This window comes from Alosa pseudoharengus, unplaced genomic scaffold, assembly GCF_046254945.1.
Source record: "Alosa pseudoharengus isolate Yale_2024_CS ecotype anadromous, Long Island Sound unplaced genomic scaffold, YU_APseudo_1.1 YU_APseudo_1.1_scf_11, whole genome shotgun sequence".
In the NCBI taxonomy this organism is placed as follows: domain Eukaryota; kingdom Metazoa; phylum Chordata; class Actinopteri; order Clupeiformes; family Clupeidae; genus Alosa; species Alosa pseudoharengus.
Window position 1 is genome coordinate 16,678,942 of NW_027468576.1, and position 11,041 is coordinate 16,689,982.

General features: G+C 39.2%; 1 protein-coding gene and 1 long non-coding RNA gene across 2 annotated transcripts; one reads left to right on the forward strand and one right to left on the reverse strand.

The window, feature by feature from the left end:
• The first annotated feature begins 1,250 nt into the window (after positions 1-1,250).
• On the forward strand, positions 1,251-7,871 carry LOC143116830 (uncharacterized). Its single transcript, XR_012985929.1, has 3 exons — positions 1,251-1,992; positions 5,220-5,332; positions 7,782-7,871. It is a non-coding gene; the product is annotated as an uncharacterized LOC143116830 (long non-coding RNA).
• Positions 3,385-10,172, reverse strand: LOC143116829 (cytochrome P450 2J4-like). The gene is made up of 9 exons (XM_076278149.1): positions 9,925-10,172; positions 8,940-9,102; positions 8,683-8,832; positions 7,835-7,992; positions 7,214-7,390; positions 6,867-7,005; positions 6,408-6,595; positions 6,024-6,165; positions 3,385-5,411 (listed from the first exon to the last, which is right to left on the reverse strand). The coding sequence occupies exons 1-9, from the start codon at positions 10,105-10,107 to the stop codon at positions 5,236-5,238; spliced, it is 1,476 nt and encodes a 491-aa protein (XP_076134264.1). The 5' UTR covers positions 10,108-10,172; the 3' UTR covers positions 3,385-5,235.
• Positions 10,173-11,041: the final 869 nt, after the last annotated feature.

The window sequence follows — 11,041 nt, forward strand, 5'->3', positions numbered from 1 at the left end:
CCTTCACTGACTGTTTACTCTAGAGCAGCTAGATGTTGGTGCAAAGGCTAGGGAACATCCATGTTGTTATTGCAGGGTAATAAATGTAGGGTAATAAAGGGTCATTCTATGTCAATCACACAGTATCAAGGAAAAGGGTTGCACAGTCTCAGATTTTGCTCAAAGCTTGTCTACTACATAATGTTTAATTAGGTCCCAAAATGAAGACCGAAGATTTTTGTTAAATTTCAATGTTTTCATATTTTCTTTGCCCTTGGATTTTAAATGTCTTATGTTGGGAGCCATGTTTGAACATTGATATTTTAAGTAAGGGACAACGGCTGCTGAGGTATCACTATATATAGCCTACAGAATTCATGGACTAGGCAGAGGCAAAGAACTCATGACGTACAGTACAGGCAGCTACTAGCAGCTACAGCACTGTACATGGGATCTCACAGACATGCCCCCAGAGTGTAGTGCTGTAGCTGCCTGGCTGCGTTAGCTGCTGGCTGTAGCAACTCGAGATTGGGAAAACCCCCGAAAACAATCAGTTTTACCTTATAAGGACAGAACTCAGTGATCTCAAGAAACGGAGATCTATGTGAAAACTTTCTTTTCTAATTTTGCAGCCAATTAGAAAAGAGTATTTTATATCTCCAGGGGATAAAAAGTATTACTCCTGGTCTTCCCCAGGACTTGGTTTGGGACCCATTCTTAGACAAGGTCAACAACATCAGAAATGGTGGAGCAACACCCTTATCTGATATGACATGATTTAACATGAAATGCCCCTATGGGAACATTCTTTTAGTTCATGCAGGTGATTTGGAACCCAAAAGAATGTTTCTCTCTGACCAGACAAACTTAATATGGATTTTTTGTTCTTTGGTTTAAATCAGCTTCCTTTTGATTTTTTCCCTCCTCTTTCTCTCTCAAATAGCAGGGTAATGATGCTTGTACGCTTATGGAAACATGTTTCCATGATTAGTGATTCATTTGTGCCTGTGTAGATCCTCATACCAAAAGAAATATACTCCCTATTGCAACTCTTTTCATTTTCATGCAAAACATTAGGCCTATAATGTGGGCAGCCGTGGCGGGCTTTGGGCTTGGTACCGAAAGGTTGCCGGTTCGATCCCCGATCTGTAGTGTAGCGTGACTTTACAATGTGAAGATGTGATAATAATTAATAATCAAACTCATGATTTACTATTAAAAGAGTTTTAGTCATATAACTGCTTAAATCCAGCTTGCTTTAAAACAAATAAAAATGTGCAAATGCTGCAAGATAATGATAGACAACCAGTGTGAAACAAGTTAGACTTATAATGTTTAAAAACTTAGAAGTTTAGAATTTAAGTGTGTTTTCTTAATTAAAAGCATAAATTGTTTTTTTTCTAGAATAATCTGTTATGATTTTGCTTAAACTTAAAGGGTGTTTTTTCTTAAATATATATAAGAAAGTTTGCTTATAAAACTTAAAATGTTTTGCTACATAAAATGTGTTTGCTTAGATATGAAAAGGTTGTGTTAGAATTAAAGTGTGTTACTGTATGCTAAATGAGATGTGCTTTGAACAAAATGTAAAGACAGAATGTAAGAACATAATGTACCAGCTGTAAGAAACTGTTTGTCAGCAAAACAAAAAGCTGACTGGCAACCAAACAAAAACAAAAAAGCAGAACCAATATTTCATGGCAAGACACAATACCAAATTTGGACATGTTCTATCTGACCGAGAGGGGTATAAAAAGAGAACGGCCCCTTGTTCAGGGCTTTTTTGGATCTTCTTTTTTTCTTTGGATCGAGCATTTTGCTTTTAGACTTAGACAGTTTTCTTTCTTTGTATTTTTTTTATTTGTATTTAATAAAAGTCAAAATCCTAACCTTTGATTAGGGGTTTGTAAAAAGACCGTCTAGCGTTTTCTCGTATTTTTCTGCCTCTCCTGTGTTGCTGAGAACCCCGGACGCCTTACAACAGGGGCTCTGCCCCAAAAATCTTCGCTCCGGGTGAGTAAGCGTCCGTTTGAGGGCTACTTTCTAAGACACTGTATATGGGCAAAAAATATACTGCGCACGCACTGACACACACAGGAGTAGAGAACTCAGCCAGGCATTTAGGAAGGAAAGTTCTATGCTCCAGGGCAGACAAAAATCCAAATAGGCTTTGTTAGCAAATTTATTTGTTGTGAAAAATTGTTTGTGAAACTAAGGTCTAGGACCCATTGTGGTCTAAACGCACATCACACACCCAAGCGAGGATACGGAAATCTGTCTGATAAATACATGTGTATTTGGAGATAGGACTTAAACGGTTATAGATCCGTTGTGGTCAATTGAAGTGCTTATATGTTACAAGAATTGTCATAAAAAGGAGCTTTAATTTAATTTTGACAAGAATCCCCAAATAATAGGGTAGTTGATTTTCTCTCAAATCTGGACGGCCAGACGAACGTCCGTAGTGAGTTTTTGACCTCTCTCAGATTTTGATGACAAACAACTCTTGCAAATACAGCTCTGAATTTCTTCCTCTTTTAGTGAAGTTAACCACATATTGAAGTACGAACCAAGGGAATAGGGAACAGCGACTAAGAGATAGAAAGTGACTCTGAAGTAGTCCACCTTCCTTAGCCCCCAAACCCCAAATTAGGGAATTTGATTCAGATAGAGAAAACCTCTCAACAAAGTCAACCCTATCGTACATCCTAAACCCGTTGAAAAGGGGCCCTCGCATGAGACACATACACTGAAAGATACTTCCTCTTTTACCCTGTGATATTATCACAGTCCGAAGACAATTACACACAGGAGTAGCGATCTCAACTGTGTTAAAGGGAATCCCTTTAGACACCAGAGTAGTCACAAAACGCATACCTCCTCTTTTACCCTGTGAAATCCTCACAGTCCGAAGACGAGCGCACCCACACCTACAGGAGTAGCGATCTCTACTGTGTTACGGGAGCCCCGTTGACACCAGAGTGGACACAAAACGCAACAGTAGGAGCGGCTGAAGTGTCCTAGAGCAAGGCTCCTAACCCCTCACTGCTCCCCGAGCGCCGCTGTAACAAGGCAGCTCACTGCTCTGGGTTAGTGTGTACTTCACCTCGCTGTGTGTTCACTAAGTCACGGATGGGATACATGCAGAGACCAAATTCCTTATATAGACAACTATACTTAGCCTAGAAACCTGATTTACATTTACATTTAATGTTGCTTACTCAAGTTTACTTTGACCTATTCCAGGGCAACCCCTAGGATTTGAGATAACATGGATATTGAGATAACAAGGATTATTGTTCAGAGGCACAAAAGGCTTTGGCTTAGATGGCCAGAAGTTAGTCTTGTAGTATTACAACAATATAACTATCTTGCTGCTATTTCTACACATTGATGGTACATTCAAATGATGAAATACAATATTTTATTTTCAGACACACAGGCTCATGTTCAATATCAAGCACTTACCCTATGTGAAACTTACTACCCCTTTTTATTCCAGACATGAAGACCATTCCCCATTGTTGAACAGCTAAACAGGCATGTTTAAAATAATGTGCTTTCAAAACATAACATTATGTCAAATAACAGAAAGAATCCCTTAACAAAGGCAAACCCACCCAGCACTCACACAATATACTCTAATAGACTATTTAAAGGTTTCACAGGCAGGCAGCAGCCCGTAAGATCACATACAAGCTCGGTCAGAGAGTTCGGAAAAACATGGTGGACTAACACAAAAGCCCTGCAGATTGTTGTGTGTGAGAGCATTAGCAAGCTCTGGGGTTGCTTCCCGTGAGAGCAGGAAGAGAGCTGTCGCTATGTTTAAAAATGTGTGTGTATGTGTGTGTGTGTGTGTGTGTGTGTGGAGGGGGTGCGTCAGCTGGACAGCCGGTTATGTAAACTGGATTCAGACAAGTTTTCCTGGAAAACCTAAGGGTGAATAGAAGTCCACACATTCCTTTTCTGCACTTATAACCCTCCACTTGCAAAAGAGGCAAGCTATCACCACAGAAAATACAAAATACATACTAGTGAAGGGCACTGTGAATACACACTCTCACACATTTTTTAAAGGCATCTTTACTTTTACTACTTTTATTTTACCTTTCCATTGTAAATACTTCTCATGGCTTGAGCCTTTCCCCCTGGACATGCACATGTGCATTTGTTTTGAAGCCAAATGACATACTATGGAAGAATAATAGACTCAAAAGACTGTTCTGGCACTTCCTGTTGAATAGCCAAACCTGAGCATAGCCATTGGCTATTCAACAGGAAGTGCCAGAACAGTCTCATAAGTATTTGTACTTGCAGAAAATTTACTTGTGCGAGCGGCAGAGATTCGTAATGGCAGAATAGCTTTGTAATTCAAAGACAAGCAACTGTGGAAGGTTTAGTACCTGTGGAATATATAAGTGAAGGATATATGAGTAATACTTAAAATCTTAAAATGTTTTTTTTTTTTTAAATCACAAATTAGTTTTACAGTTACAAATCCTGATGCACACACACACAATACATATGAGACACTTCTCATAAGGTGGTGAAAAAGTCTGTGCACTCGCAGAAAAGATTTGTAACTGTTTTTGATTACTATACAGATCATTTTTACAGTTACAAATAATTTCTACAGTTTCAAAACTTGATACACACATAGAAAACTTTTGAGTTTAATATTCTTCCATAACATAAATGACTAGCAACAGGTGAAAACAATCCAATGGTTTGGAGCAATTGGAGCTTTTTGAGCTATTTTGAGCTATTTTGAGCTAACCACAAAAACAGTTCCATGCGATGAGATTATCAATGACAATTACCTTACTGATGATTAAAGTACTACTGAAACAAAATTGAATCCAATATCAATTGGAATGTGGCCAAACAACAATACACAACAATTACCCATAAACATGGGTAAAAAAAGCCTACAAAAAGTAGCCTTTTGTATCATCAGCTTAAGAAAGAACTATTTCTATTTAAGACTTTTTTGACCACACAGTGATTTATATATTCTTGATATTAAGCAGGCTAATACATTTAAAAGGAGTGGTTTCTCACAACTAGGACTAGGTTTTTCACAATCAGACATGCATGCTAGACATTAATCTAAATAAACATCTCGCCATTACATGGTTCTATGGTTCACATGATATGACATCCATTTCAGGATGTTCATGTTCAAAGTGATCCTATTATGTTGAGACTATCTTTGTTTGTTTCTTTGTGTGTTTCTGAAGGAAGAGGGCTTGGACATCACCGAGGCTTGGCACAGATCTTGTGGGGAGGAGGCGAGTAGGTGAAGCCTATCACTCCTTCCAAGCTGAGCTCCACACCTGGGACTGCGGAGAAGGTGAACCTCTGCAGCAGCGAGGCAAACAGCAGGAAGAGTTCCATGCGAGACAGCTGCTCTCCTAGACAAACTCTCTTCCCTGGGGGGTATGAATACATGTGACAACATGAAGATACATACCGGACCTAAATGTACTCAGATAAAAAGCATTGTAAAAAAGAGTCAGTAACAACAACAACAATCTGTCTGTTGATTGCTTAGTCATTGACTATCACGGCAACAACAATCATGTCAGTTTGATAATGACGTAATAATAAGTAAGGGATAATGGACCACACGGTGGTCTGTTCACAGAAGTTAATGCACGGTCGAGGCCAAGATTCTGATGAACTTTAGCTTTGAAACATCGCTATTTTACTTAGCCTGCTGTCATCCATCTAGCTAAAAGCCACCTCCGTCATATGCTACAATGTTGCAATGTTCTGAACGTCTGCATTTTACAGCTCGGATGCAACGTGACAGTTCATTTAAACTTCACGAGTTCGGCGAATTAATATACTGTGTGATACGGCCAAAAAAATGGATCTACTTCATAGGTGTGCAGATAACATACGGTTAATGGTCGTTCTAAATTACGTAGGACAATGGGAAATTCAAACAAGCAGTGGAATAATGTGATAACATGTACTGAAGTTTTATAAATGTGTGATGACAGTTTTAAAAATAGATTTAGGGCTTGATATTTGGTCACCTGCTGAAAACGGAAAGAAAGCATCTCTCCTGCGGAAGTGTCCCTCGGAATCCAGGAAGTGTTCAGGGTTAAACACATCAGGTGTCTCCCACTCATTTTTATCATGGAGCACAGATGACAGGTTTGCGGTTATCGCTGTTCCCTGAACAGGAAAAAACAACATCATACCATTTATTAATAAATTCCAAACAATTTAGGCTGTGTTCACAAAGGGCTTGAAGTTTAACAGCTTAAATGCTATTCTTGTTTGTTTGTTTGGTTGGTTGGTTTTTTCCACACACACACACTTTTCCCCCTTGCTCTCCATACTTATGGGGGTTCAATGAGCTAGGAGGGTAAGCATGTGGTTTTGCTCAGATGATTGAAAGGTCAAAGATCATTCACCTTGGGTATAAAGTATCCAGCCAGGGTGGTGTCTTTGGATGCCATTTTTGGAAATCCTAGTGGCACAACATTTCCCAACCTCTGAGTTTCATGGATGACTGCTTCAGTGTAATGCAGTTTAGGTCTGTCAGTCATGTTCGGGAACCGTGACTGGCCGATCACATTGTCTATCTCAGCCTGGACCTTTTCTGCAATAGAGAAATAGATCTGCTGGCTTAGACATACGTAGACACTTAAAGCTGCTGATTATAGTGTGGAAACCTCTGATGTACTGTGATCAGTACTAAATGTCATATCTCATTCATAATGTCATTGTTATACATTATGCACTGGTAGGCATAGCATTGTTGTTTGTAAAAAAATCATATACATAGATGAGCATTTTCATGGTCTCTAGTGACAACTGGAATGAATGTTGTATGTAAAATAATGATTTAAAAAACCAGATTGATCACTTACGCTGTATCTCAGGATACTTCATCATGAAGTACAGGGCCCAGCGCATTGTAGTGGCAACAGTCTCTGTGCCAGCCTCAACCATGTCGAGGGTGCAGACAATCAGGGTCTCTAAATTAAATCCTGCCTTTTCATCAGTACTCTGAAAGGCAGAGAAAAGGAAGGGCAACAGCCCTTGCTACAGCATACTGGATGAACTTCCGATGTCAGTTTACCTTGTTAATGTTGCATAATGGTGTTCTATCACAAATGTAATGTCAATGTGATGTAATCTAATGTTATCTTTAAAAAAAGATAACATCACAAAAAAGCAAATGGGTGTCTGGGATTCCAATGGCTACCTGTCTCACCTTCTCCATTTCACCCAGAAACACATCTACATAATCACGTGGGTCTGACGGATCCCTGTCCTCAACGTGTTTCAGAATCTGCTGTCGCAGGAAGTCTTTGAATATCCGATAGTTGGAGTGAACGGTCTGGTGGGGACCTGGCAGGTAGTGGAAGAGGCCTGGGAAGGCGTTGTACAGCTGGGAAGGAGTAGAACATCGACACAGATGAACATGAGAATGTGGATCAAAATTGATCATGGTGCATTGTGAACAGGAGTGTTTGTGGTAAAATAAGAGGTAAACTATCAATTCTGTTATCACGTTAAGGTGGACTGCGCCATGCGGTATCGGATTTTTAAAAAAGGCATTCAGAACATGTTTGATGATGGAAGTTATTGCCCAATGTTTATAACAATACCAGTGGTATTAAATGGTTCCTAGAGTGTTGATGAGTGTACATATTATGATTGTGGATAATACAGTGTGATTTTTGAATGTTAAAAGTTTCAGTTGCCGAATAAACTCTTTTGAGAGGTAGATATGGCTGAAATTTCAGAGGTGGATAAACTGTGTTTTATCTCCACTACAGCCCTGATTGTGAAGAATCAGAATTGTGGATTTTGCAACGTGTGCATCACTGACCTGTGCCTGTGCAGTCCCTGCCAATATAACCGCCTCAGCATCTGCCCGGAGAACGTTCTGGAACTGCTCATCACTGTACTCAAACCGACGCCCAAAGACGACTGAATAGATGACATTTGCTGTTGCACTGCACAGCGTGTACTGCGGATCAAACGGCTCTTGTGGACAAAACAAACAACAAAGACAGTCATTAAGCATGTCTGGCCTATTAAAAGCATGCTGCTGCTGATGACCTAGTGACTGTAACCCCCATAGATATATATATACATAGATGCCCCCATAGATATAATACATCTATGGATGCCCCATTGTTCATTGAGTTCTACTGACATGTATACGTTCAAGAGTCCAATGCAGTATCTATGGTAACACCTCTCTTACAGGGAGATTTTTCAGTGTGTTCAGCAGATTTCCCTCGTCGGAATAATATAAGGAAATTTGAGAACTATTATTGCTCGTTATTTTGTGTAATGGCATGCCTCCACAATGACAACAACAGCAGTGGGAATGAATCACTGAATATTGAGTGTTGACTGCCAAAGAGCGCTACACTGACTTTGTCCCTTCCCCTATGAACCAAAGGTAATAAATGTCAAAATCAGAAATAGATTGACAGATCTACTTCTAGTAATCAATCACTCTTTGAAGCTAGACCTTAGGTCAATAGTCTTTCATTAATAATCAACAGCTTAACCAGCCATGTGTGGCCTCATTGATATTTACTGACACTGCTTTCGCTAACAGCTGTAGTGGCATATGTTTTGGTGTTACAATAAGCATGCATTAATATCTAAGCATGGAAATAATATGTCTTTGACAGTTCAGTGTTGTTTCTATGTGACTCACACCTTGTTCCTCCTTGAATGCTTCACAAAGGTAGTGGCACTCTTGCTGAATGTGAAGCTCCAGGGTTTTCTTTCCTTCGCCAAAGTGTCTCAGATGGGCATTGGCAAATTTCTTCTGCACCTTCCACATATACCCATTACTCAAGGCAATACCTTCATTCAAAGACATACAACGCAAATGTTTTACATTCAGCATGGCCTTGCAGAACCGGCATGTCACAATGCCAATCATGCAGTTTAGCATCAGATTCTTTACTCACCAATCCCTTTAAAGACCTTGTGGAAAAGAGGAACGATTGGGCGGTCTGCAAAACTGTCCAACTGAGTAACCAGGGCCTCCTTCACCATTTTGTATCCTGATATAAACACTGTTTTTTCACTGCCCCACCTCAGGCTGTACACGTCTCCATACACCTCAGCCAGCTTTAAAAAGTAAACACAGTGTAACTTGTCAGGAGGTCAGAGATATTCCTACTTACTTACTTAGTTAACAAATAGTTTTTATGGTTTTAAAAAAGTTTTTTATGGTTGATAGCCTTCCAATTCTGTCCTGCTGAAGCAGCACACTGATTGGCTTGAAAAGTGTATAGTCCCAGCACCTTTATTGGCTTATTTCCCACAGACAAAGTTCAGGACCATGCCATTGACAGCGGTAATTATATGTTTGCAGCGGTAATTACATGAATTTATTTTACCGCTAGAACTTTGGGAAATCCCATTCAAGTCAATGGAGCGTTCTACTAGCATTGTGAAGAGCCGTATAATAAGTATAATTAATCGTTGCTTATCATGTAACTCTAGCTTTTCCATCCACTCTGTTCCCTCAAAAATAATAAAATAATCATTTAAAACTCTGCACGTATCTGTGCATGGTCCTGAACTTTGTCTGTGGGAAATACGCCAATTAAGGTGCTGGGACTATACACTTTTCAAGCCAATCAGTGTGCTGCTTCAGCAGGACAGAATTGGAAGGCTATCAACCCAATAATGACCGGCGTTCTATACATTATCCCTTACTTATTACATGGCTCTTCTTCACAGGGCAAGTAGAACACTTTTAAATTCTGTTTCAACTTTCATGGAGTAGACATGTACGACTCTGTTCTAGTCAAATTTCACATCTCTCAAGTCTATCGTCTTTGTGTAAATCGAGTTTGAATTGGAAAAATAAAAAAGTGTTACAATTGTGCCAGTTCTCCCCTACTTCTTTGTGTGCAATGACAATGTGGAATATTATTTTCCTACCTTGTCCATAGTTTTGAAATCTACTCCTGTGAAGACATTCCCAACTACTGGGAGAGGCCATGGTCCAGGTGGATAATTGGGAGGATCTTTGTTTTTGACTATATCCACTACAATCAAGAGAACACAAATAACCACTAACCATGCTTTTAAGTCAAGCAAATCTAGCAACAAGTTTAGTATCATGACTGGACATGTCCTCAAAAGAGTCTTACTATGTGAATGCCCCTCTGTTGGGAGAGGAGACTATATGCTGTGTTATGTAACCCATTGCAAATTCTTCCTGAGTGAGGGGATGGGATGGGTGGGACTTAGTTCCTTTGTTTATAAAATGTGAAAGTTTATGCTTGATAACACTGTGCGGTGGGAGTAAAGTTCGTCCAAAGTAAATTGCTTGAAAAGAAAAAAAAACCTTGGAGTTATGCCAAATGCAGTGCAGCTGGGAGCTTTGCAGTGGGGTTGCTGTGTGAGCTATTTGTTGAATGTATTTGTGTTCCCTTTTTATATAATGTTCTCTTTTATATATATATATATATATATATATATAGTGTGTGTGTGTGTGTTTTCTGTTTGTGATTACAATCAGTATGTAGTAGAAATTCCCTATTGTGGTAATGGTAATACAATAAGATTTCTATAGTAGACCTACTATAAGATAGTATAGTGGTTATATAATACTTCTATGATGTATACCTCTATAATATATTACTCTAGTGTTCCTAGGCTACAGTCTTAGTAATATTTTTACTACCATATTCATCTGGAGACTCAGTCAGGAAGGTCAATCAGGAAACAGGCTTTATCAACGATGTGCATCAAGGGAGATGCACCCACAGTATTCACCAGTATCTCTGTCTATACAAGATTAATCTTAAACTAAAGTAAGCCATGCATCAGGTACACTGTGTGAACTGCAAGCAGCATGCTATTCAGTTAAACATAGCAAAGATCATTATGCCTATGTTCACCTCACCTCACTATTTCTTAATCTGTGAAGTCAATTAAGTAAAAATGGGAAAAAAATATGAGAAAGTGCTAGGAAAATCTCTTTATAAGCTACTAAAACAAGAACAACTAGGCCACCTAATATAAGTTGAATAGCACTTGGTTAGAAGCAGTT

Coding starts and splice junctions, on each gene's coding strand:
- LOC143116829 (XM_076278149.1), bottom strand. CDS start 10,107: ATGATACTAAACTTGTTGCTAGATTTGCTTGACTTAAAAGCATGGTTA. Junction 9,103..9,924: donor ATTTCAAAACTATGGACAAG/GTAGGAAAATAA, acceptor TACTTTTTAAAG/CTGGCTGAGGTGTATGGAGA. Junction 6,596..6,866: donor GAAGTATCCTGAGATACAGC/GTAAGTGATCAA, acceptor TCTCTATTGCAG/AAAAGGTCCAGGCTGAGATA.